This window comes from Ceratotherium simum, chromosome 4 (assembly GCF_057802395.1).
Source record: "Ceratotherium simum simum isolate JZ-2026a chromosome 4, ASM5780239v1, whole genome shotgun sequence".
Lineage (NCBI taxonomy): Eukaryota > Metazoa > Chordata > Mammalia > Perissodactyla > Rhinocerotidae > Ceratotherium > Ceratotherium simum.
Window position 1 is genome coordinate 4,165,173 of NC_141903.1, and position 25,696 is coordinate 4,190,868.

The following is a 25,696-nucleotide window of genomic DNA, read 5'->3' on the forward strand; positions in this document are numbered from 1 at the left end:
GTGCCGCATAAGTAGTGGCCCAAGGGCCCACTACAACACTCATAGTTATGTATCCAGGAAATAAACAGTTATATCATGTTCCTAAAAATTTTGTTTCTTTGTAAATAGATATTCCTGCTATGTTCGCTATGCTGTGCTGCACCTCCATGTCTGTTGCAGACCTACACACCAACTAATGCCTCTGTAGGACAACCTTTGACCCTACACTGTTAGACCAACTGCTCTACACCAGTGGGACCTATAACCTGGACTATAAATGGCCGAGAAATTTGGTCTCAAAAACAGCAAGCAACTTCACAATATCAGATAATTTCTCTATTACCCTGCCTTCTGCTACCCTCCATGATGGGGGCTGATCTGGACTTCTACAAGCTAGTTTGTTAGGCCTAAATGTTACCTTATCTAATATTATCTTTGATGCTGTACATAATTTGCAAAATCAAGTTAATAACATTTCATATTCTAAGGGGTTATTTGATTGGTTACCTTGGGGTTTGGGTCCTTTATTGTGAGATAGTTTTATAATTATTATAGTCATTGGATTTTGGATTCTTGGATATGCCTTATATACTTATGTACAAAGTTCATTGTCTGTACATATGGTGTCTTATGGTTAATGGAGACGGCCACGACCGAATATGTCTTGACATAAGTACAGCCATGTTTGGCCGCTCCATTGACCTACAGCCACCAGCACAAAAAAAAATATAAAAGCTGCTTTCTGCGTGGTGGAAACTGGCCCTTCTCCCACGGAGGGAGTTGCAAGTTATAGCATTTCAAGGCTCTTGGAGCGTCGTAACACGGGATGGACTGGCCATCTGTGCCGGGCTAAGACGATAACCAAAGAAAACAATGCACGTACACAACTGCTGGGCTGGGACGCTAGCCAAGGGGCTCAGTGCACATACGCCAGTGATAACCATGTGTGCATGGGAACACTGGATGCTTGCTCTGTAAACTCTGTAACTGCTTATATAAACTGCTGGAGACTGAGACCCGGTGAGAGTTCCACCTGTGGAAGGGACACCTTGCCCAGGACGTGTGATCCTTGCCCAGCCGCGTCGATTGACAGGGCTCTCCCGGCAGTGGGGTGTGGGTATTGTGAGTAACTGATTTGATGTGAATAACTGATTTACTGTGAAGTAACTGATTTGATGTGTCCTCTTTTCGGTCAACCTGGTGTTTCTCTTTCCGGTTGATTTATGTCATTTCCCTTCAGTCGATCTGGTGTTTCCCTTTCTGATCGATCTGATGTTTTTCCCTCTTATTATATGACCTATTCGGATCTGCTGCTATCTCAGCCGATGTGGATGTTTTCCCTTTCCAGTCGAGCTGGTGTTTTTTCCCTCTTATTATTTGACCTATTCGGATCTGTTTGCAGACTGTCACCTTTACTATCCTCTATATAATAAAATATACCTTCAGTCCATTTGTTTGGAGTGAAAAGTGTCTTTTACATCTCCGATCAAATCCCCAAACCTCTCATAACACCTGCTCCTGGGGAAATGAACACAGGACTTCCAGAAACACAGGTGAAGAGCCCTGGCTTTGCTTCTTCATGGGCGTATCCTCACCCTGGCTCAAGGGACTGCACACTCTGGTTGTCAGCATGAATCACACCTGGGCCTTTCACATTCAGTTCCATATTCTCTCCCCACAAAGTTGTGAGAAACGGAAGCCCCAGGCTAGGCAGGATGCTATATTGTGGGTGACGGCCACTCTGTCCTCCCCATCCCTTTCCCCAATTTCTTTGCCTTTCAGAAACTTTATGCCTGATTGGTAGCCAGTGAACTGTGCAACAAGGCTGATGTTTCCAGGCCCAGTCATACCAAAACTGATACAAGAGCCACTGTCTCGGGTCTCCATCCTGGTGTCATGTGGAGGCCGTGTATTATCTGTGGATAATGGTAGGGTTAGTGCTGATGAGGTAGTCTAGACTTTTAAAAGTATCTGCTCACCAATTTCCCTGAAACAAAAATCAGTCAGTATGTCTAGTCTCCTACCATGGTGAGTGTCTTAGTCTGTTCGAGCTGTTATAACAAAATACCACAGTCTGAGTGGCTTAGAAACAATAGTAATTTATTTCTCACAGTTCTGGAGGCTGAAAGTGTGAGATCAGGGTGCCAGCATGGTCAGGTGAGGCCCCTCTTCTAGGTCTCAGACTGCCAACTTCTCATATCCTCACATGGCAGAAGGGACTTGGGGCTCTCTGGGCCTCTTTTATGAGGGCACTAATCCCATTTATTAGGGCTCTGCCCTTATGACCTTATCAGCTCCCAAAGGCCCTACCTCCTAATATCATCACCTTGGGGATTAAATTTTCAACATAAGAATTTTGGGGGAACACAAATATTCAGACCACAGCTGGGGGCACAGTGATACCCCAAGGTTCTGTGCGTTCAAGACTAGTTCAGGGGGAAAACCAGCTTGGTGGCCAATGGCTCCACTGCAGCCTGAGATTCCCCTCCCCATTCCGGTAGAGAAGACCCAGAGTGTGAATCTGCCCTCCCCCCTTGGCCTACAGAGTACAGGCTAGACTCCACAGTCTTGGCTGCCACCTCTCCCACTATATATCCACATCTACATGTATCCTCTTTAGGCCCTTGGAGCTGCACCCCATTCCATGAAGGTGGCTGTGCTCCATGATTTTGTACATGCTCTTTCTTTGTCAAGGACTGCCTCGGCCAGCATACTGCCGTTCTTCCTTCAAGGCTCAGCTTCCTCAACTTGCCCTGCCTATTCTGGAGAGAGTTAGTCTCTTGTGTTCCCACATGGCCTCTTGCTCATTAGTACTACCTCATTTTGGAGAATTGCCTGTTGTACTGCGTATTTCTCCAGCTCCTTTCCAGGGGTGAGCCACCACCTCAAAACTCAGACTGTGAGTGTTTGTAAAATGGACAGAGCTCCGAGGGGATGTCCCAGAGTCCGTGACCCAGTGTAGGGCTTCAACTTCCTGCGGTCATCTTGCTTAAGTTTGCACCACGGCCCTGCTTACCCCAGGCTCCTCTTAGGGCAGACTCAGACGGAAGTGCCACTTCCTGAATTAGCTCGTTTCTAATAAGTGGTGGCTGAGGAAGAGGGTGGGGCTTGTGGACCTTATAACTCAAGTCACCCATGAATTTCATTTTTGGGTACAAACCAGGTCAGTGGGATGCCTCACATTGATTGAGAAGAGCTTGGGCCTGAGGAGAGTGACCAACTGCAGCTTCTCCCAGGTATGAGCCTCCTCTAATTCCTGCCTGCCTGAGCCCCAGCCCCTTGCCCTCATCTCTCCTTGGCCCATGCTGGAGGAGCAGAGGCTAGAAAGACTAAGCCGGCTGGTCCTCCGTGGTGGCTCTCATCCTTAGCAGCGTTCCCTGGGATACCTTTCAGAAGGAAGGCTCAATCCATGTAGCTGATTCAGCTGAGTTAAGCCAAGAGGCCAACAGTTATCCACATGTGTGCAGACCCTGTGCTGGGTTCTGGGGATCTAGTGATGTGGGAGACGTGCCCCTCCCCACAGGGACTCTCAGCTGGAAGAGGCAGACATGAATACGTTTCCTGGGATGTAAATACGGGGGCTTCTTGGGGGAAGCTTCACAGTCTCTGGCATGTAGAAGTGCTGAATAAATGTGGAATAGAAGAGTGAGTGAAAGAGAGAGTGAATGAATGAATGAATGAGCTAGCTGGGCCTCGAAAGGAGAGTGAAGGCTCACCATGTCTGTAGCCCTTGGGCCTTTCCAAAGGTAAGTGCCTCAGTTACCCTATTTTATCCTTGAAACAGACCTGTAATGTATGTGGAACTAACATTGCCATTTGACAGATTTGGAAACTGAGTGTACATATATGTGACTTTGGGGAGATCTGTTAGAAACTGATTTCTTGGTTTTCCAAATAAGAAATCCCCTCCACCCCCAATTTTACAAAGCTGTATTATTACCTACCCATGCCAAACCCTGTGCTGGGATGAAGATGCAAAGATGACTGAGACATGGTGGTTCCAGACTCAGGGAACACTGAATGAAGCCTGGACAGCGGGAGAGAGGGCGAAGCTTGTAGTCAATGTGGCCAGAGTATGAAGGGTAGTAGCAGGAGAGGACAGTGCGAGGGACCTGCAAGGCCACGATAAAGAGTTTTGGGCTTTTTTTCCTGCAGTGAGAGCCATTACAATGTGAAGCTTTACTTCCTTTCTTAGGGGAGATAGAGCTGAGGAATGACATGATAAAATCTATTTTTGCACAGTCACTCTGGTGACATGTTGGGAGCTGGCGGGGCAGGGAGGTGGACAGATTGGAGCAGAAGTATCAGTCAGGAGGCTATTGGAATAATCAGATGAGAGGAAGGTCTAGGGCAGTAGCAGTGGGAACCGGAAGGCAGGGACGCACCAGAGAGCTCTTTCTCTTCTCAGCTTTTTCAGCCTGAGAACTGATTGCATAGAGGAGGAGAGGGTCAGGGATGTATACAGGCAAACTGGATAGCTGTGAGAGAGCAACTAAGCTGGAGGACAAGAGAAGAATTTCTTGGGGAGAAGTGAAGGAGAAAGTGAATGTGGCTTTGACTATTGAGTTTGAGGAGCCTCTCCAGCATCTGGAGAGTGATGTCTAACAGACCACTGGAATTTGGGATTTGGCTCAGGACAGGTCGATTTGGGAGCCCTCACACAGAGGTTTTAATCAAACCTTGGGGGTGAGTGAGATAAAGAGGGAGTGTGCAGGAGAGAGCTATGGCCAGAAACCTGGGAGTCCCATTGTCTAAGGGGAGAGGAGAGAAGGATTATGAAGACTATAAGAGACTCAGGAAGGACGCCCAGCAGAGACTGGCTGTTGAAGCGAAGGGACAATAGAACTTTGCTGCCAGGAGAATGGCTCATGGCTTTGCATGCTTGAGAGAGGGTAGTAAGGGTGGAGACTGGGAGTCTGGGATTTGGCAGTCAGGAGATCATAGGTGGCCACGGGGAAGGCAAAAACGGCTGTGGCGGGAGTGAAAGGTGGGGAGAGGCTGCAGGCTTGGGAAGGTATGTTTCCCGAAGTTTTGCTGTTACAGGAAGTGAGGTGGAGTGATTCAGTGGACAGATGCCTTCTGCCCATCTTGGGCCCTCTATTGCATTTCCCTTTTCCTCCACCCTTGGAGGACACCTGAATCATTGAAGGCTCCCTTGGGAACTTCCTGGAACAGCAATATCACCTCTAGCTTGAGTGAGCAAAATACCTGACAATTCTACAGTCCTTTACAGTGTGCAAAGGACTTTCAGAACCATTAACTCCTTAAATCCTCACAAGAACTGAATTCTTGTCCTGTTAGAGAAGAGGAAATTGAAGTTCATAGAGTTTCAATTCAGATTTAACTAAATAAATCTGAAGGCACCTTCTGAGCAAGGTTCTTTTGCTTTCATCATCTCGTTTGCCCCCATACAGCGCTTTGACATCTGTTGGTCTGCATTTGGCAAATGAAGAAAATTAGGCCTCGAAATTGAGAGACCTGGTGCGGCTGCTTTGTGGAGAGCTGGGTCCTCGACTCTGAGCGCAGAACTCTTTCAGTTCTGCATCACTGTACCTTCCAAAACCCACCCATGAGCTGATGTTTGTGTAGCACATTAAATTTCCCAAAGCATTTTCTCAGGTGTTATTTCATTTAATTCTCATAACAACCTTGTGAAGATAGATATTATTTCCTCCTGTTTTACAGTAAGATGAAGAAATTGAAATTCAAAGAAGTCAGAAATGACTTGCCCAAAATCATGCCATTAGTGGAAGCCCTTTCTGAAGCACAGATCCACCCCATGCACGTCTCCCTTCAGGATGAAATTCGTGCACCTTATCTTGGCACAATGGCCATCCATAGTCCAGCCTGCCTGCTTCTCCAGCAGGTCTTTGGCCCCTTCTTGCGTCACACCGTTTGTTCCAAACCTCTAGAACGTCCCTGAACTTGCAAGCTCAGCAGCATGTCTGTCTCTATCACGCCTGTGTCAATGTACTGTGATTGCTGATAAGGCTGTGAGGTCCCTGGGGGTGGGGTCTAGGTCTGCTTCATCTGTACCCCAGCATCCAGCACAGTGGGCATCAGGAACTGGTAAATGTGAATGAAGGACAGAATGAAAGAATGGCATTGGGATTAGAAATCAGCTTTCCCAGTGCTTTCTCCTTACACATGCTTCTGGAAAACGAAGGCCTTCTGGTTGATTACTGAAGGTTCTATAATGGTCAGAGGTTCTGGGCTCTGCCCACAGCTTCCTTCCTGGTCCCCTTCAGAAGGAAGAAGGTTGAGGGTCTAGGTCACAGCCTCCGAGGGCCTGTAGAATACGTGGTTCACCCGGGCTGTCCTTTTCTTCCCATAGGTGGCCACCCCTCATTGTGGAACCACATGGACTCCATTGGGCCTGTAGGGTTGCAACAAGGGGAAGGAGCCCCCTGCTACCCCCAGGAGAGCTTGCCCTGCCCCTCAGACAGCTCTGAGCTGGTAAGTTCAGCACTAGATTCCCGTCTCATGCCTGTTCAAGGCTGTCAAGAGCAGGATCAGCTGAAGATGCCATGGGGCATGGGCTTACACTCGTGCAGCCCTGTCCAGTTTACCGAGTCTTTCATATCTGATCTGGTAACCTCTCTTTCGAGGCTCCACACAACAGCAAGGCAGGGATCGCCTCCTTATTTTTCAGCTGAGAAAGAGGGGACTTAGAGAAGTGAAATGACTTGAGTTTAAGGCATGACAGGAGGTTGAGCTGAGATGTTTTATCTCCAAACATATTGCTTTTGCCACCTTGCCACACAGGCACCGCCCCTGCCCCAAATGGGTGGATGCCGTCTAGAAAGGACTCTCAGGGCTTTCTGGTAGAAAGCTGTGTTCTTGAGGCCCTTCTTTCCCTACATCTCTCGTCACTCCTGCACGTCTCCCTCCCCTCAACATAGCCACTGCAGTCAGGCACACACAGATGATTTCAGTGCCCACCTCAACCTGGAGGTTATTATGCAGCATAGTCTGCATGCCTCAGGTTAGCTCGAGTGAGTTCTCTTTTTCATGTAGTCTTGACCAAGATTTAGAAGCCCTTTGCATACCACACCCTCGAGCAGGAAACACTTGTGTAAGTCATTTCATATCTCTTAGTCTTTGTTTCCTCATCAGAAAAATGGAGGAAAATAAAATCTAATCCTCCCACCCCCTGGAGGATTAAGTGAGCTAATGGAGATAAAGGACCTGCTCAGAGGAGGCATCCGTGAAAGGGTTCTCGAACTGTTCTCTGCAGTTTCTTTAGTTTCCCTGCTCATTCTGACATCTGCTGGACTTGGCTTGTTGCCCAAACTGTGGGGATGTCACCCCCTCACTGCACTTCATGCTCCCACTTCGCCCTTGTCCAACCTCTGCCCCAGACCCTGCTGTAAGCATTTCCTCTGTGTGCAACCCATAGCTAGGCCACAGAAGTGAGCAATGACTGGGCTACAGGGCCTGCCTGGCTGGGGCTGGCTCTAGGGCCTGCCACTGTCTCCTCTCTCACTTTGTGCCCCTCCCTCCTAAGTCTCCTGCACTGGTCCCACATCTGCCCTGCTGGCTCCATTGCATGTACCTGCAGTTTATTTATTTTTATTTATTTATTTATTTATTTTGTGGGGAAGATCAGCTGTGAGCTAACATCCATGCTAATCCACCTCTTTTTGCTGAGGAATACCAGCTCTGAGCTAACATCTATTGCCAATCCTCCTCCTTCCCACCCCCGCCCAAAGCCCCAGTAGATAGTTGTATGTCATAGTTGCACATCCTTCTACACATCCTTCTAGTTGCTGTATGTGGGACGCGGCCTCAGCATGGCCGGAGAAGCTGTGCATTGGTGCGCGCCCGGGATCCGAACCCCGGGCCGCCAGTAGTGGAGTGCACGCACTTAACCGCTAAGCCACGGGGCCGGCCCGCACATACCTGCGGTTTAAAGACAATTCCCTTTGGCTTTGGGGGACCTTCACTGGAATGCCAACTTCCTCTGGCCTTGGGCCCCCTCTTAGTACCACAGGCCTCACCCTGGGCTCCCTTTCCCTCAGTGATCTGAAAAGGTTAGTTAACTATATGTGGTCAGAGCCCTGTCCCATCTCAAAGTCCCTTCCCCGCCCCTTCCCCAAGGTCTCTTTTTGTCACCAGAGAGGGCATGGAATCAAGCTCTCCAGGCTGGTTGTCTCTCATGCTCTGAGGAAAGGGAACCCTTGTTTCATTGAGCATGTCCTATAGGCCAGCCACTGTTCCACTCCTTCACATCTGCTGTCTTCTCAGTCCTCACAACATCTTTGAGAAGTGGGTGCTATTTTTGTTCCTGCTAGAGGAGAAAACCCGCTCAGAGGTGAGGTGATGGGCCCAGACCAACTGACACAGCAAATTGGTCAAAGGAGCCAGCATTGACGCCATATTGGATTCACCCTCTCTCTAATGCTTTGCTCCTTGCCCTCCTGGCTGAGGGGTCTGCCCACTCTTCCTGGGGGAGGTTGAGGGGAAGACTCCAGTAGCTTCTCCTGGCTGCTGCGTGCCCCCCAGAATTGGCCAGGGAAGTCCTCCTGTCTTTTCTTGCAGCTTCTGCCATCTCTTAGTCACTCCTCTTGTACCTCTCACTACACTCGAGAGGAAAAGGAAGAAATAGATCCGTCTGGCCAAGTCATCGACTTCTCCACAACTCTGCTGTTGTCATTAAGCAATAATAAAACACCCTTCACATCTGAACAGCACTTTACACTTTCACGTACGTTATCCCCTTTAATCTTTATGCCCCCATGACCACTCAGTCAACAAATCCTTCCTGAGTGCGTGCCTCGAGCCAGCCACTCTGTGTGGCCCTGAGATACAGCCATGAACAAGGCATGGCCCCTGGCATTGGGAGCTTGGGGGCCTTCTGAGTATTATTATTCTTTTGGTTTTGCACAAGAGGTGGCTCTTGTCACCTCAGAGAGAGGTTTGATTTGCCCAGGGCCATACAGCCAGGAAATGGCAGGGCGAGGACTCAGGCGTAAGTTTTCTCACACTAGATCCTATGGGGTTTCTTCGCTGCAAACTTCATCAGCTTTGGATTCTTTTCAGGTGAAATTGCTAGTTTTTATAAGTCTCCACATTTATGTGGAAACATCTTTGCTGTCAGATCTGGGTTCGAATCCCACCCTGCCCCTTAATAGCTGCTTGGGTTAGGCAGATAACTGTCCTTTTCTGAACCTCAGTTTCCTCATTTGTAACACAGGAATAACCTCTCCTAAGGTTATGCATGGCTGCTGGAAGCATCTGCTGTAACGTAAACAAGGAACTGAACATCTGGTACTCTAGTTAGGATCATTTGCCTCCTTAGGGATCTGTTTCCCATTCTCTTCCTAAAGCAGGGGGGCACTGAGTCACTCCCATCTCCCTTAGTGGGCAGCCTCTCCTCCCTGGCTCTCCCTGCTCCTCAACCAGGTGCCTGAGTGGTTACTTCATAGATATGGGTCCAGTTGGGGGCAGTGCGTCATAGGAATGGAATTCCTGTGCAACAGGTGGTGGGGGCCCGGGAAAGGCTGAACCTGGGAGAAGGGAGTCGTGGGACCCTCCAACCAACCCAGGGAGCTGGAACCTCTTGAAAGGACAGGCCAGAGTGTTGTCTGGGGGAGGTTTCCACACAGAGATGAGGCATGGGGGCTCTTCTTAAAATCCTCTAACTCAGGCTTCTGGTGGAGAAGAATCTGGGGTGTCCTATCCTCTGTCCTATTCCCTGCCTGTTCACCCCTCCCTTCTCTCTGATCCACCCCAGCCCAGCCTTCCCCTAAATCCATCCCCTTGTTCTGAAGGAAATCCCTTTATGCTCTTCCCCCAGATCTTCAAATGACTCCTTCCCTTCCTTCATTTAGGTCACCTCCGCAGGGAGACCTTCCCTGACCAATATCCAAAAATACCTCTTCCTCCCCTGGTCACTCTCGGACTTCTATGCCTGTCTTTTTTTTTCTTTTAATAGCTACCATTAGTACCAGAACCATATTATATGTTTATTTGCTGATTTTCTGTCCCCTACACTGGGCTCTGAGCTCCACAAGAGCAGGCCTCAGCCAGTTGTGCAGCATATGCTGAGAATAGTGCTGTGTGTGTAGGAGGGCCTTAGCTGATGTCTGTGGGAAGGAAAGCCACCTGGCGGGAGGACTGTCCTCTTGAGGTGTGGTCTCCAAATTCTCCTGGGCTGGGCTTGCTCAGGCTCCAGATCCAGTGGGTCAGGAGAGAGAAGTGCCTGAACTTGAAGTGTGTTCACACGTTTGTTCGTTCATTTGCTCATTCAACCACAACTCACTGAGCAGTTTGGCTCTGGGTACTGGGGAGCCAGAGAGACGTCAGTTATGGTGTGACAGGAGAGAGGCCTCACCAAACCCTGAATTCAAAGAAGGAGCCACGAGGGAATGGAGCAGGAGAAGGAAGTGTGTGGGTCTTCCCTCCAGAAAGGAGCCTTTTGAGGATGCAGGAGCTGAGTGCAGGCTGTGAGGTCAAGAGAGTTAGGTGTGTGAGGAGGCAAGAAGTACGGCTGGGCAGGTGCTGGGGAGACCAGCAAGGCTCAGCGAGGGCTCAGGCCAGCCCCTGGGGAAGCCGAGGGGGGCTGCTGGTCTAGACTGGTGAGGGGAGGTGTGAGCTGGGCACGGCTGGCCTGTCCTGGTTGAAGTCGAGGAACCTAGCTAGGCCAACAGGGCTCCCGCCCAGATGTTGGCCTGTTTCTCCTTAGGTGCAGGAGTGTCTGCGACAGTTCAAGGTGACAGGCGCACAGCTGCGGCAGATCCAGGCTAGCCTCCTGAGCTCCATGGAGCAGGCGCTGGGGGGGCAGGTCAGCCCTGCCTCTGCTGTCCGGATGCTGCCCACATACGTGGGGTCCACCCCACATGGCACTGGTGGGTGACATAGACTAAGATGGGTGGCCAGGCCTGGGGAGAGGATTCTGATCTGGAGGAGAGGGCAGTTCCTTATCCCTGTCTCCATCTCTAAGGTCCCTTGACGAGACTTTGCAGGCCTTGGGGATGTTTCTGGGAGGCAGAGGGCTTGGTCTCACCAGGTGCATGCCTTTCTGCGGCCTGCTTTTCCCCAGAGCAAGGAGACTTCTTGGTGCTGGAGCTGGGGGCCACAGGGGCCTCACTGCGCATTCTGTGGGTGACCCTGACTGGCACTGAGGGGCACAGGATGGAGCCCCGGAGCCAGGAGTTTGTGATCCCCCAAGAGGTGATGCTGGGTCCTGGTCAGCAGGTGAGCGCTAACTGCCCAGTCTCGGGGGCCCAGCTGGGCAGCTGGGGCTCCGGTGGGCAGAACTGAGCCCCACATCTGTCCCACAGCTCTTTGACTTTGCCGCTTGCTGCCTGTCTGAGTTCCTGGATGCTCTCCCTGTGGGCAATCAGAATCTGCAACTTGGGTTCAGCTTCTCCTTCCCTTGTCACCAGACAGGCCTGGACAGGGTGAGGCAGAGTGGGCACAGGGACAGTGGATAGAGGGGCTGCAGCCCCATGAAGGCCATTGGAGGAGTGACCTGGCTTTTTTCCCCCCAGAGCACCCTCATTTCCTGGACCAAAGGTTTTAGGTGCAGTGGTGTGGAAGGCCAGGATGTGGTCCAGTTGCTGCGAGACGCCATCCAGAGGCAGGGGGTAAGTAGAGGCAAGAGCGATGGGAGGGCTGCCCACGGGGCCTTGGCCTGGGCCTGGCAGATGTAGGCAGATCAAATAAATGTTTAGGACTGTGGGGGGAAGCAAAGATGAGAAGACCTGACCCTGTCCTCCAGGACCTCCCAGGTAGTGGGGAAAGCATTCCAATAAGACGATCCCAGTTGAGGAGGTGGTTCCGATGACTCTTGGAGCACTGAGGAGGGCACACTGAGACTTGAGCAGGGACTTGAGGGAGGAGTTTGCCAGGTGCATGAGCTGTGGCTGGGGAGGAAGATCTAGTTTCAGAGGGAAGTATACAAAAGTCTAGAGGCCTGAGAGAGGTGGATCCGTCTGGACTAACTGCCAAGGGGCTGTGCGAGTGGCAGAAGTCAGCGCTGGGAGGAGTAGGCTCAGGGAGCCAGGCCAGGATGAGGGTGAGTGAGTGAGGTGCCTACAGCACGGTCTTCAAGGTGCAGCACTTGCCACCCTTGTCCTGGTCCTGTGGGGAGCACTGGTGTTCTGGAGGTGATGGCTGAGGTTGGGAGCCCCTGAGACCCCCAGGGCCTGAGTTGAGGGCGGAGGAGCCAAGAGGGGCATAGGATGGGAGGAAAATCCTCTATAGGGTGGATGGGCCTAGAGTGTATGTGACACAAATGTATAGGGCATGTGTGTTTCATGGACTCTGGGTGTCTCCATCAAAGCCAGGGTCCCAGCCCTGCCCATCCCCCAGGTTCCTGGCTCTGCCCCTCAGGCTGGCCCTGACCTCTGCCCTCTCCATTGTCCAGGCCTACAGCATCGACGTGGTTGCCGTGGTGAATGACACGGTGGGCACTATGATGGGCTGCGAGCCAGGGGTTGGGCCGTGTGAGGTCGGGCTCGTTGTAGGTGAGCTGCGGGCCATTTGTGATGGTGGGCAGGGGGCACAGCTGCCTGGTGGGCAGGCCCTGATGGGGTCGTCCCTGCCAGACACTGGCACCAATGCGTGTTACATGGAGGAGGCGCGGCATGTGGCAGTGCTGGACGAGGACCGGGGCCGCGTCTGCGTCAGTGTCGAGTGGGGCTCCTTCGGCGATGATGGGGCCCTGGGGCCAGTGCTGACCACCTTCGACTGTGCCCTGGACCGCGAGTCCCTGAATCCCGGTGCCCAGAGGTGGCCTGACCTTCTGATCTAGGCCCTATCGCTGCTCTGCTCCCCTCCGCCTCTGCTGTCTCTGTACTCTGGCCCTTAGGCCCTCCCCTCTCAATTGGAGGGTCTTCAGGTTGCTCCCTGGGGGGAACCTGGCCAGGCTCAAAGAAGGAAGGGCTCAAGGTTCTAGAACCCAGAGTTTTCAACGCTTGGCCCTCCCTTATTCCTGCCTCTGACCAGTCCTTATAGGAGTTGGGGGTTGGGGGTAGCTGAGCAAAGTGTCCCCTGCCCTCCTTTGGGTCCTGCCACCTTCCAGGTGCCCCCTGAACCTAACCTACGCTGGAGGGGGCAGCAGGATCTGGGTAAATACCCACCTGGGGGGCCATTTTCTTCTGGAACCTCTCGTCTGGGGACCCCCCCAAAAATGACCTCTCTTTGGGGACTCTTGGAGGGGCCAGGGGGGCTGAGGGCTTTGGAAAGGCTCTGCTCAGCCACTCTTCCCCCCTGCAGGTTTGAGAAGATGATTGGGGGCCTCTACCTGGGTGAGCTGGTGCGGCTTGTGCTGGCTCACCTGGCCCAGTGTGGGGTCCTCTTTGGTGGCTGCACCTCCCCTGCCCTGCTGAGTCGAGGCAGCATCCTCCTGGAGCATGTGGCTGAGATGGAGGAGTGAGTGGGAAAAGCCAGTGGGCTTAGACAAGGGGCTTCTTGGCTTGGGAGAGGGGAGGATGCTCTGACCCCCAGGTAGCCATGGGCTTCGGGGGGGTTGGGGAGCTTCTGGGATACCTGAATGCCAAAGCAGCACCCTGCCCCCCCCAGCCCCTCGGCTGGGGCAGCCCGTGTGCACACTATCCTGCAGGACTTGGGCCTGAGCCCAGGGGCCTCAGACGTTGAGCTCGTGCAGCACGTGTGTGCGGCTGTGTGCATGCGGGCTGCCCAGCTCTGTGCAGCTGCCCTGGCTGCCGTCCTCTCCCACCTCCAGCACAGCCGGGAGCAGCAGACGCTTCAGATCACTGTGGCCACCGGAGGCCGAGTGTTTGAGCGACAACCCAGGTATTGGGAATATACAGGATCCTGTGTGATACTGTGATCCTGTGTGAGCAGGAACACGTGTGTTTGTGATATACACCCAGAGAGCACTCTGGTACCATGGGTTGCAAGGCAGTGGTTATAAATGGCACCCAAGCAGAGTGAGGCCAGACAGGGGCTGGGAGGGGGAGGGGAAGAGGTCAGAGGAGAGAGAGAAGTTGCTTCTCCTCGAGTGTGCAAGGAAGAGGGTCGCTGGGAGCACTGGGAATATGGTTGGTGCACAGATGGATTTAGAACTGAATTGATTTGAAGTGATGGGGTCCAGGGCTTCAGGAAGCCCTGGGTGCCAGGGCTGGGTGCCAAGCCAGGGTGGGCCTGATATGTGTCTGTGTAGGTTCCTCAGCATCCTGCAGGAGACAGTGATGTTCCTGGCCCCTGAATGTGATGTCTCCTTCATTCCCTCTCTGGATGGGGGTGGCCGGGGCGTGGCAATGGTGACCGCCGTGGCTGCCCGTCTGGCTGCTCACCGGCGCCTGCTGGAGGAGACCCTGGCGCCGTTCCGACTGAACCGAGAGCAGTTGGCAGCGGTGCAGGCACAGATGCGGGAGGCCATGACCAAGGGGCTCCGCGGGGAGGCCTCCTCCCTCCGCATGCTGCCCACTTATGTCCGGGCCACACCTGATGGCAGTGGTGAGGACCTGGTCTGAGTGTGGGGTTGGGACATGGGCTCCCAGGGGTCACAGTGTGTGCTGGAGTGGAGCCACCAGCTCTTCCTGGTCTCTGTCCCACAGAGCGTGGGGACTTCCTGGCACTGGACCTCGGGGGCACCAACTTTCGGGTCCTCCTGGTACGTGTGGCTACAGGAGGTGTACAGATCACCAACCAGGTCTACTCCATTCCTGAGTGTGTGGCTCAGGGCTCTGGACAGCAGGTACCCACAGCCTGGGCCTGATGTCAGGAGTGGGGAAGGGTCAGGGGTGGCCCACTGCCTGACTTGCTCCACCCCTCAGCTCTTTGACCACATTGTGGACTGCATCGTGGACTTCCAGCAGAAGCAGGGCCTGAGTGGGCAGAGCCTCCCCCTGGGTTTCACCTTCTCCTTCCCATGCAGGCAGCTCGGCCTGGACCAGGTGAGGGAGGGAGGGAGGGCCAGGAGAAGCCATCCCCAGGGACTCCCCCTCACCTCCAATTCCATTCATGGAGTGGGCAAGAAGCTGGGGAGAGGCTTTGAGTGTCCTGGGCTGAGTGGAGGGGTGAGTGGAGGCACTGCTAAGCTGGGCCTGCACCCAGCCTCAGTTTTCCCAGACATGGTGTGCCCAGGGAGAGGGGGTGTGGTGGAGTGGCCTAGAATCCAGGGCTGTGAAGAGGCCTGGGATGAAGAAGGACATGGATACTGCTGGAGGCTGCAAATGGGCAAGAGAGTGGAGCCAGGGTTAGGTCTGGGGCACTTGGGAGCAGCGCAGGCCCAGGTGGGGGCTGACCCGCCGACAATTGACTGTCTCATCTGCAGCACTGGCGCACTAGCATAGGGGACCTGTGTGGAGCAACGTTTGTTCCATCTCTCAAAGTGGCTTGTGGTTGCATGGTTTCTTTGCACTCTCTCCCCTTCCTGGCCTTGCTTGTGGCCCTCTCAGTGCTTGGCTCGGGGTTGGGTGCCTGACTGGGGTGGCAGAGCAGCAGGTGCAGGTCTAGACACGGTACCCACTCAGCACACACCTCCGCGGGTCCTTCAGCAAGAATGCTAGACTCCTCAGTGCACACACCTGAGGCCTGACATGGACACGGCTCCGCCCAGACCTCCAGCCCAAGCTCCCAGGAGTCTCCTCCTCAACACCCTCAACTTCTGCTGAAAAGCCTCCTGTGATGAGGAGCTCACTGCCCCTGAAGGTGCCCACGGCCTTCTTCCACACCTGCGCTCACTGAAATCTCCACCTGCTCTATTCCAACCAGCCTTTGTGTGGTTTTCACCCTCGCTCTCGCTCCGACCTCCCTCAGACACTTGCCTTTGTACTCGGCTCTGCTCTGCACTGTGGTCCTCTGGATGGTGCGGTTGAGTGTCTCTGCTGGTCTGCTCTGCTCCAGGCTAAGCAGCACCAATGCTGGCACCTTATGATTATTCTTTGTAAGGTGTGAGAAGCAGGCGGGACTCAGTGTGTAAGATCAGGCATGCAAGAAACATGATCCTATTTTTTTTTTTTTTTTTTTTTTTTAAAGATCTTATTTATTTTATTTTTTCCCCCCAAAGCCCCAGTGGGTAGTTGTATGTTGTAGCTGCACATCCTTCTAGTTGCTGTATGTGGGACTCGGCCTCAGGATGAATGGAGAAGTGGTGCCTCGATGCGCACCCGGGATCCGAACCCGGGCCACCAGCATCGCAGCGCGCGCACTTAACCACCAAGCCACAGGGCCGGCCCGAAACATGATCCTATTAATTTTCTATAACTGAACTTAATTTCTGTGTTAAACCCACATTCGTTTGAGGGGTGAAAACTTAATGTTAATCAATCTGGGGACTCCCTTCCCCAGGTAGGGGCCCCTCTCAGCTGCACAACATCCTTTGATGTACAGAATGTGCAGGCACACGAGGCACTCGGGGAGGCGCCCAGGCCCCAGCTGTCAGGACTCTGCCACTTCTGCTCTTGGGTCTTGACACCTCCCTGGGTGTTATGTGGGGAAGGAGGGCAGAGGCCACCTCTGCTCTCAGATCACCCAAATCCCTCTGTCTCCTCCCCTTCCCCAAGGGGCATGCCCAGGGCAGAGGGTACCTTTCTCAGGAAGCCATCCAAAACCTGGCTCTGACGTCCCCGCCCCCTCGCCTTCCCCATACCAGGGGGTCTCTCTCTTGTCTGGGAGCATGGAAGCTTTGCTGTTTCTCATGATCCACTCTCCCCCAGACTGGCTCTCCTGCTCATTCACTCTCTCGCTCTATCTGGTGTCTGTTTTTGAGACAATGAGCATAGAACACTCTAGCTGTTTTTACATGGGGAAAGGGATAAAAGGAAATATTACTGGAGGAAATGTTGGTTCATATTTCTAAACTCTCCTGTCCCAAAGATTTCCAGAGCTGTTCTTCATGCTCCTACTTTGGGCAGAGCAGGCCTTTTCTCCTAACAGCAGTGGAGTAATTCCTGCTCCCCCTGCCTCAGAGGAAGTGCACAGTCAAGGGAAAAGAACAGTCCTAAGCACAGTCAAACCCCCATCACTAAGTCCGCAATTTAAGACCAATTTATCACAGTAAAGACGTGTCTGTCTTGTTCCTGCCCATCCTGCCCGCGTGTCTGGGTTCTGGCTTTCCCATTCGTCCTTCACTCATATCTGGAAAACATGAGTGAATCTCCCATTGACACTGCTCTGTCCCAACTCCGAGAATTCTTTCAAGTGACTCTTGCTAGTCTTTCTGGAAGAGCAGACTCTGCTGTCATTTGGACCTCTGAGCCTTCTCCGTTCTCCCCTTTCTCACACACAGCACTCATTTTACCAGCTCTGTTCATTCCTAACCCAATTACAAAGGGCCATTCCTTCTGGGCAAATGTCTTAAAATGGCCAGACCCTCAGACCACCTGAGCATTCTGGCACTAATAATAGAAGACATAGGTTGGATGGTTATGAATAGGTTTCTTCACACGGAAAGGCTCCTGGGGAGTTGGGAGGGGGCAGAGGGCAAGGCCCTCAACCATCTGGCAGAGTGGGCATGGAATCCTGCATGGGGAGGGGGAGATCATATGTTCCTGATGGGGTGCAGGCTTTGGGGGGACCAAGTGAGATTCCAAGGGGCCTCCAGCTTCCTGCCCCTCCTTGGTCCCACCCCAGGGCATCCTCCTGAACTGGACGAAGGGTTTCAATGCATCAGACTGTGAGGGCCAGGATGTTGTGTGTCTGCTACGGGAAGCCATTGGGCGCAGGAAGGTAAGGAGTCTGCCTCCAGGGGTGCTTTAGGGCTGCAGTAGGCCTCGAGGGGAGCAAAAGGGTCTCCTGCTTCCTAAGAAGGGGCCCTCTGCAGTGGAGACCTCCTGGTCCAGTGCCGGTTGCTGTGACAACCATGTTGCCCAGCAACTAGCAGCATCCTTTTGTGTGCAGGCAGTGGAGCTGAATGTGGTTGCCATTGTCAATGACACGGTGGGGACCATGATGTCCTGTGGCTATGAAGATCCCCATTGTGAGGTTGGCCTCATTGTCGGTGAGGAGGGCTCTGCTCTTTTGTGCCTTTCCTGCCTGATGCTAATTCACTGCCTCCTCTTGATTCCTCAGGTCAGATGTTCCCCTGGCCTTGGGGATCATTCCCATCTGACCCAGTGGGGCCCTGGAACACTCTGTTGGACTGGGAATCTGGAGCTTGGGTGTCCAGCCCAGCTCAGCTACTGACTCACAGTCATTTAAGCTCTCTGAGCCTCAATTTGCCCATCTATTAAATGAATCTGAGCTTTGGAGTCATACAGATGTGGGTGAAAATACTAGTTCTGCCGCTTCCACCTGTATGCCCTTGGGCAAGTCACCAGAACCTCAGTTTCCTCCTCTCTAAGATGGAGATATAGTAATGCCTGTCTCAAAGGGTTGTAAGGTGGGGGCAGGGGGGACAGAGAATGAGCTGTGAGGGTCCTTCAGGTAGTCCAAGATTCTCAGTCTTTATTAAGCATCTATCCTGTGGCCAGCTGGGGGCTGGATGAAGGGACTGGAAGACACACAAAGAAGGGGGAAATACCCACCTTCTCAGAACTGACTGTTTAGTGGGGGTTGAGCCCAGAACAGTACATGGCAGTCAGAGAGCTGAATCTCACTCTACATGCCAGGGCAGCAAGGCCAAGATTGGAAAGGAGGTGGTCCCCACATGCATGGGGCTTGAAAAGAAACCTTGAAAGAAGGGATTTGGCTAGGTGGGGGAGGAGGGCTCCCACAGCTTGTTGGCATCAGTCTCTTAGAGGAGGCGGTAGCCTCCCGTGAGAATGGGAGCTTCTGGAACATAGAGCCTGTTATGGGGAGGTACTCAGGACAGGCGTGCCCAGACTGCTGTGTGAATAAACAACTGGAGGGAGGAATTCCAGGTGAGGCCAACAAGGAGACCACCTGCCTAGAGCCGACCGTGTGCTGGGGAGAGGAATGAGTTGCCTTACCCAGGGTGTCCCCTCTGCCTGGAATGCCTTTCCTTTCTGTGCTTCTTGGCTTCAAGGTCAAATCCAAATGTCACTGTCTCTCTGTAGCTTTTCCTGACCCTCTAGGCAGGAAGAGTCACCTGTGCTCAGGGCTCCCATAATGCTCTTCTTTGCGCTTCTATTTGGGCACATATAGGCAATATCAGAGTTGGCTGCTCATTGCCCAACCTCTGGCCACTGTGGGGCTCCGTGATCCTCGTGTCTGATTCCCTTCTATGTCCCCAGCTCCTGGCCCAGCACCTGCTAGTCTGACTAAAGATCTGGAAGGCCGTACAGGGAGCTTGGGTCTCTCACCTGCAGACACTGGGGGCTGTCACACATCTCCCAGGGGAATGACATGACTAATGGACATTTTAGGAGGGCCCTGGGGTAGCAAGGGAGACGCACTGATGGTGGTGCTGGTAGGGGAAATGGTCGAGGCCCAATGGGCTTGGTGCTGGCAGGGTCTGTAGAAGGAATGTCAGGAAGGAAGGAAGACCAGGACCTGGGACATGTCTTGAGCATGGGGAGATGGAGAGGTAGGGAATGAGCCGAATTTTTGCCATTTCAGTGGGAGGACTCAGAGGGGTCTTGTCTGTGTTAGTAAATGGCTCCCACCCTGTCTGGCCTTTCCGCAGGAACTGGCACGAATGCCTGCTACATGGAGGAGCTCCGGAATGTGGCGGGCGTGGCCGGGGACTCAGGCCACATGTGCATCAACATGGAGTGGGGCGCCTTTGGGGATGATGGCTCTCTGGGTGTGCTCAGCACCTGCTTTGATGCACGTGTGGACCAGGCATCCATCAACCCTGGCAAGCAGAGGTGTGGGCTGGGCTGGGCAGGGGCGGCTGGTGGTGGCTGGTGCTTGTGATAGCCGGTGGGGTCTCCTGCCCTGTGGGCACACATGCTTTCATGCAGGTTTGAGAAGATGATCAGTGGCATGTACCTGGGGGAGATCGTCCGCCACATCCTCCTGCATTTGACCAGCCTTGGAGTTCTCTTCCGGGGCCAGCAGACCCAGTGCCTTCAGACCAGGGACATCTTCAAGACCAAGTTTCTCTCTGAGATCGAAAGGTGCTAGGGCCTGAATTACCTCCCTCCACCTCCCAAAGGAGTCTATCTGTCTACTTTGAGTGGAAGCTGGTTGGTGGGAGGAGGAGTTATGAGAGAGGGGGGAGCTAATGCAGGACCCTGTCTGTGTTCTATTCCTTCCTGTCCCCAGTGACAGCCTGGCCCTGCGGCAGGTCCGAGCCATCCTGGAGGATCTGGGGCTGCCCCTGACCTCAGATGACGCCCTGATGGTCCTGGAGGTGTGCCAGGCTGTGTCCCAGCGGGCTGCCCAGCTCTGTGGGGCAGGTGTGGCTGCTGTGGTGGAGAAGATTCGTGAGAACCGGGGTCTGGAGGAGCTGACCGTGTCCGTGGGGGTGGATGGGACCCTCTACAAGCTGCACCCCCAGTGAGTCTGGGTGCCAGCCTGGGCAGGGAGGCATGGCCAGGTGGGGCCTGGCTGGCCTCACCTTAGGCCCTCCCCGTCAGTTTCTCCAGCCTAGTGGCAGCCACAGTGCGGGAACTGGCTCCTCGTTGTGTGGTCACCTTCTTGCAGTCAGAGGATGGGTCCGGCAAAGGTGCAGCCCTGGTCACCGCCGTTGCCTGCCGCCTTGCCCAGACAGCCTGTGTCTGAAGAAGTCTCCAGGAACCAGCCTTGCTGGACCAGAGCCCAGGCCCCATCTATCTCCTAGCCAGGCCCAGCCACCCAGGACTCCCAGAACAGCCGTGGGTGACCCCTCTGTGGTCACTGGCCTGTACCCCTGGCTTTCCCTGACAGAAGTAGCACTCGGGTTAGCAATATATATATATAATTTATTTACATTCACGTCCGCTAAAATCCCTACGCGCCCCGACGGCCGGGCAAGGCTGTGTACATAAGGCCAAGTGTAAGTGCACAAATGCACTTAAGACAGAGTCAGGGCATGAGCTTCACACAACAGGCCCCACACAGGGGCACTGGCCAGCCCCAGGAACGGGCACGCCACGGCACGCACACTCGCCATTGTCCAGCCCGGGACTCCCGTTGCATATTCACACGCCCCATGGGGCAGGGCTCCTCATGGCTGGGGGCAGGGGTGGGATTAAGGAGGAGCTGTTGGGTGTCCCTGGGTGGGTGGGAGAAGGGCAGCATGTGAGAGGCAGATGTGGACTGACACCGGGCGTGAGAGACGTGAGTGACCTCTGGGTGTACAGCGTGAGATGTGTGTGTGTGGGGGATGTGTGAGATGAGCACACAAGACATGCGTAGGCACATGCCTCCTGTGTGTGGGTCATGTGCCTGAATCCAGGGGCCGCCCCCTGTCTGGCTATGGCCCTCGGTCCCGCAGGCTTGGAGCCAGGCCCCTCAGATGTGCCCCTACCCAGCAGGCACAGAAATGTTTGCATAAGGTCCAGCACAGGCAGGCGCTCTGGGAGCCACGCCCCAAGCCCAGTGTGTGCGTGCATGCTCGTGTGCATGCGGCCCCTGGCCAGGGGCAGGAGGAGAGGTAGCATCACACGTACATACACACACACACTCAGATGGGCACTGTCTACCCTGGACCCTGGGGGCTGGGGCACAGTCATAGCAGGTGGCAGTGCCAGGCTGGCCAGGCAGGCCGTGGAGGGGTGGGAGTGTGGGCAGGGCACTACACAAGGGCCAGTGTTAGGAGACAGCATCCACCAGGAGGAGGCCTGTCCGCACATCTCTCCCCAGTGTGGGGGAAGGGGCCCTGTCCGGCTTCTGTCTGTCCCTGGTGGCTGCCAAAGCTGGTGAGAGTGTAGGCATTGTGGGCCTGCTTGGCCTCAGCACTCGGCCTCTGACACCGTGAAGAGACCAGCATCTGGCTGGCCCAGTCCCGCCACTGCTGCAGCCAGCTGGCTGAGGTTGCCGTTGGGGAAGTGCCGGGCCTCCCACAGGTTGAGGATCATGGCTGTGGGGCTGGGCTTGGAGGCAAAGAAGCTGAGATGGCTGTGAAGGGGAGTGGAGGAGAGCCTGTCAGCGGGCTGCTGGCTCCTGCCCCCCAGCCCACCCAAGGGCAGGGCTTCCCCTCAGCCAAGCACACTGGACACCCAGGCTGCTAGCAGCTGGGGCATAAGCCCCACAGGGTGTCCTGTCCACCCCACCTATCCTACCCACCCAGGCTGGACTGTAGGTGGCCTGTGAAGTCCCTCCCTGCCCATCTCTCACCCACCTGTCCAGGTGGAGTTTCTGGGCCAGAGTCCGCCAGTCGGCACCGCGGCTACAGGGTGGGTCCAGGCTGGCAATGATCTTCTGCCGAATGAGGAAGGGGATCTTGAAGGCACTAGGGCCCACTAGGGCTGGGACCCCCCCTTCACTCTCCAGAGCCAGCAGCTCAGCAAATCTTGTGTCCTGGGGGCAGGGAGGGGTGGAGGTGTCTGTTAGAACTTTCCCCAGCCCAAGCCCACTGCCACCTCCCAGACCCCCCCAGAGCCCAGAGCATGGGGCTGGCGTGGGCACTGGTGCTTCCCAGGCTCCCCTGGTGTGTCAGGAACCTGCTCATTGGAGCTCAGAGGGGCAGTGACCTGCCCAAAGTCACACAGCCAGTGAGCAGAGGAGCCAACTGGCCTCATTCTCCTCCTTCCCTCCCACCACCCCTCCCCAAAGACACCTCTGGTGACCACTCAGAACTCAGTGCTGCCAGAAACGCCCTGTCCCTCGCTGCTGTTCTTCTAACTCTGACTCATCCTTAGAGGCCAAGTACAAAGTCCCTCCTCAAGGAAGCCCCCCAGGGTCCCCAGGCCGGCTCGGCTCGGCTTCCCCTCTGGCTGCTCCTACATCCTCTTCAACCCCCATCCCAAGTCCGATTGCATCTGTCTGTGTTTGCATCTGCACCTCCCTCCCCGGGAGGCTTGGAGGAAGGTGCCAAGTGGTTTCTGGAGGAGGTGGGCTTGGTGGCAGGGTGGGCCCAGTGGGGAGCACGTTACAGCAGTGCTGAAGCCCCCTCCTGCCCACCTTCGTGATGTTGAAGTTGATGTTGAAGCTCTGCCCATCGCCCTCCACCTGCCACACCCACACCTTGCAGGCCAGGTCACTGGTGCTGGGGCTGACACGCTCCAGGGTGAAGGTGCAGTGCAGGTACTGCTGTGTGCCGTTCCAAATGTGGTAAAAGGGGATCTCCTGCGGGGGGGCACAGAGGTGGGGTCAGGTGTACCCGGCGGCAGGTGTGCCCAGCTCCAGGCACGTTGAGGGGCCTCACCTGGTAGCTGACAAGGAGCTTGCTCTTCCACAGGGAGCTGGGCACATCATGGACGGATAGGCGCAGGTTGTGGTAACTGTCCTTGAAGTGCAGGACGCGAGGCTCCTGGATCAGCTGTCCTCCCAGCTGCTTCTCCAGCTGCACCACCTCCTGCAGCACTCCAGGTGGTCAGCCGAGCCTGGAAGGGCCCCTCTCCACTGCCTCCCCCTGACCCGGGCCCGTGGGGGCAGGTGGTACCTTGAGTGCGTCATGGGTGTCATGCAGGCAGTAGACTCGGATGTTGTACTCGAGGGAGGTACAGGCCACGGGGGCAAACAGAAGCAGCTTGAGGCGCTTGGATGCCGCCACGCTGAGGGCCTCTCCCACCAGGGCGAAGCGGCCTAGCTGCTCGGTGAAGACGTAGCAGGCACCAGCCTCCAGCTGGCAGTAGTAGAGGTGGGAGGGCGCCTCCTCGCCCAGGTGTAGCACGTCCTGCGGGCAGGGCCCGATGGGTCAGCTCGAGGCCAACAGCAGCTCTGAGGAGTGGCCAGAGACTGGGGAGGGGGGCATGGCTCCAGAGCCAGGAGGGAAGCCCAAGCTCCACTTGGAGCCCCGCATTCTGGTGGGCGGGCTGGGGGCTGTTCCTGCTCACCTCCCAGCTGCCCTCGCAGGACTGCTTTTTGAGGCGCAGGCTCCAGCTGTCGGGGCTGGGTTCCCCACAGTGGTCCATGGTGAGGATGACGGGCCGAGTGAGCAGGACTCCGGGGGGCCCGCAGCTAACGATGGGACTCAGCAGGGTCTGACAGCCGGCTAGGGGCAACCTCAAGTGGGGAAACACGGGTGGGGAAAGAAAGGAATCAGTGGGCCGTCCTGGGAGCCAGGCTGGGGCAGGCAGTGGCACCCTGGGGTCAGGGCCACAGAACTGGGTGGAGCTAAGGGGCAGCTCTTCCCCTGTCCTCCCTCAGGCCAGGCAGGATGAGGGCCGACAGTGGGCGGGCAGGGGCATCACAGTGACTGGAGGCTGGAGGCAGGGGGCAGGACCCGCCCAGCCCAGCAGCAGGGCCCACGCCCACACCTCACGTCCTCCGGCTTGTGCAGTGTGAGGTAGATCTCGTAGATCTTTCCTCGGGGTATGGCGTCTGGGGGGATGAGAAGGCTGATCCCTGTGACAAGGCGGGAGGAGGGCCGGGGCTTACCACATCTGCAAAGACACGAAACACGCCCCTCGGCCAGCCCCTCCACGAGCCTCCCTTTGAGGACTGACTGATGTCAGCCTGGCCTGGGGACAGAGGTGCCACAGGGACTGCCAGGATGTCCAACCACCCACACAGGCAGGAAGCTGAGTCGTGGTGACCCCAAGAGCAGCTGAGGGAACCCAGGGGGGAAAAGCATGCCTAGTTAGCATGGGCACAGAAAACTCTGGAACCAAGGGAGCCAGGTATGCTGTGCCTACCTCCTCCATTACCCAAAAGGCACTTGGTGGGACCAGGCAATTCCTGCTTAAAACCTTCCCTGCCTCCAGGATAAAGTCCAGCTCCCTGGCCTGGCATTCGAGGCCCTTTGCCTCTGGCCCCAGTGGCCTTTCCAGCAGCATCTTCAGCCCAAACAGTGCTGCATACTCAGCCATTCTGGAATCACTGCCCTGAGCACACTTCTTCCTGGGTGCCCTACCCTCCTGCCCTGCTTGAGCTCCTCCCCTCTCCATCGGCCCAGCCAACTCTGGTGGGCACCCCACCTTGGGGGGAGTCTGCTCCCTGCTGGGCAGTGGCCCCCTGCAGGTGGGGCCAGGACCTTTAACAACTTTGCCCGCTTCGATAGCTCTCTTTGGTCTGGGAGCCATTGCACATGTGTCCTCCTCTTTAGCTGATTCACCACTGCTCCAGCACCTTGCAGAGGCAGCATCAGAAAGTGTCTGCTGAGGGAGGAGTGGTTCCAGGGCAGAGGCAGTGGGGCAGGATATGGCAAGGACAGGGACTGGGCAGCTACTCTGGGGACAACAGGGAGTGGTCCTGTCCCATCTTCCTGCCCTTTTAGGACAGGGAACCCCTATATCAGGAGGGGCCTCTCAGGCTCGTGACAGGGAGAGGGGAAGAAATTCTCTGGTTATCCCACCAAGTCCAAGGGCATATGCATGCTCTCTAGAGTGGGCAACTCTGAGGTGGGCTGGCTGGAATATCACTACTTCCCAGGAACTGAAGCCCAGGAGAAGGAAGCCAGAGATGGCATATTTACAACTACTTCCCCCTTCACTAGCCCAAGCTACCTCCTGGTATCGGCTGCCAGTGTTGGTGACAGTCTGAGATCTGAGCGTGAATGCTCTCTGTGGTGGAGGTACATACGCTCGCATACGCATTCAATGAATGTGAATGCCGAGTACTCTGGAAGCTGAGGGAAAACCACGGGCCCTGCTTTCAGGAAGCACTTGGCCTCATGGGGAGAAAGACAAGTGGATGGCAGCAAAGGATGCTGGGGGCTGAGGGAGAGTGGGGAGGAGCAGCAACCCACCCACCCTGCCAGGGGAACGCAGGGTCGATGGTCACTGAACACCCATGGTGTGCCTGCCCCTTTCTAAGAGGTTGGCATGGACCATCTCATCTCCTAATCCCCATAGCCCTGTGAGGGGAA

At 55.1% G+C, this 25,696-nt stretch overlaps 3 protein-coding genes across 9 annotated transcripts in view; 2 read left to right on the forward strand and 1 right to left on the reverse strand.

Moving 5' to 3' along the window:
• UIMC1 (ubiquitin interaction motif containing 1) overlaps positions 1-1,429 on the forward strand; it is a 128,954-nt gene extending 127,525 nt beyond the window's left edge. The window contains exon 15 of the mRNA XM_087429372.1: positions 109-1,429. Coding sequence (XP_087285498.1) covers positions 109-187 — 79 coding nt within the window. The 3' untranslated portion in view covers positions 188-1,429. The remainder of the gene's footprint in view (positions 1-108) is intronic.
• Positions 1,430-3,093: 1,664 nt separating this feature from the next.
• Positions 3,094-20,714, forward strand: HK3 (hexokinase 3). Of its 6 annotated transcripts, none has more exons than XM_087429363.1 (19): positions 3,096-3,215; positions 6,314-6,435; positions 10,667-10,829; positions 11,024-11,178; positions 11,265-11,384; positions 11,475-11,570; positions 12,353-12,452; positions 12,534-12,717; positions 13,204-13,359; positions 13,510-13,743; positions 14,114-14,409; positions 14,487-14,566; positions 14,730-14,849; positions 17,530-17,625; positions 17,797-17,896; positions 19,484-19,667; positions 19,764-19,919; positions 20,068-20,301; positions 20,382-20,714. In XM_087429363.1, exons 2-19 carry the CDS (start codon positions 6,340-6,342, stop codon positions 20,524-20,526), a joined length of 2,715 nt encoding a protein of 904 aa, XP_087285489.1. In that variant the 5' UTR covers positions 3,096-3,215; positions 6,314-6,339; the 3' UTR covers positions 20,527-20,714. The 6 variants fall into 6 exon arrangements, with proteins under 6 accessions (XP_087285492.1, XP_087285489.1, XP_087285488.1 ...); XM_087429362.1 differs by having other exon boundaries at positions 3,098-3,215; positions 14,487-14,650; XM_087429364.1 differs by having other exon boundaries at positions 3,098-3,215; positions 14,511-14,566.
• The window catches only part of UNC5A (unc-5 netrin receptor A), a 61,857-nt gene continuing 56,845 nt past the window's right edge, over positions 20,685-25,696 (reverse strand). For both annotated transcript variants that reach the window (XM_087429368.1, XM_087429367.1), the window contains 7 exons: positions 24,147-24,234; positions 23,724-23,892; positions 23,330-23,563; positions 23,093-23,242; positions 22,849-23,013; positions 22,067-22,245; positions 20,685-21,843 (listed from right to left, as the gene is read on the reverse strand). In XM_087429368.1, the coding sequence (XP_087285494.1) occupies positions 21,678-21,843; positions 22,067-22,245; positions 22,849-23,013; positions 23,093-23,242; positions 23,330-23,563; positions 23,724-23,892; positions 24,147-24,234 (1,151 nt within the window). In that variant the 3' untranslated portion in view covers positions 20,685-21,677. The remainder of the gene's footprint in view (positions 21,844-22,066; positions 22,246-22,848; positions 23,014-23,092; positions 23,243-23,329; positions 23,564-23,723; positions 23,893-24,146; positions 24,235-25,696) is intronic.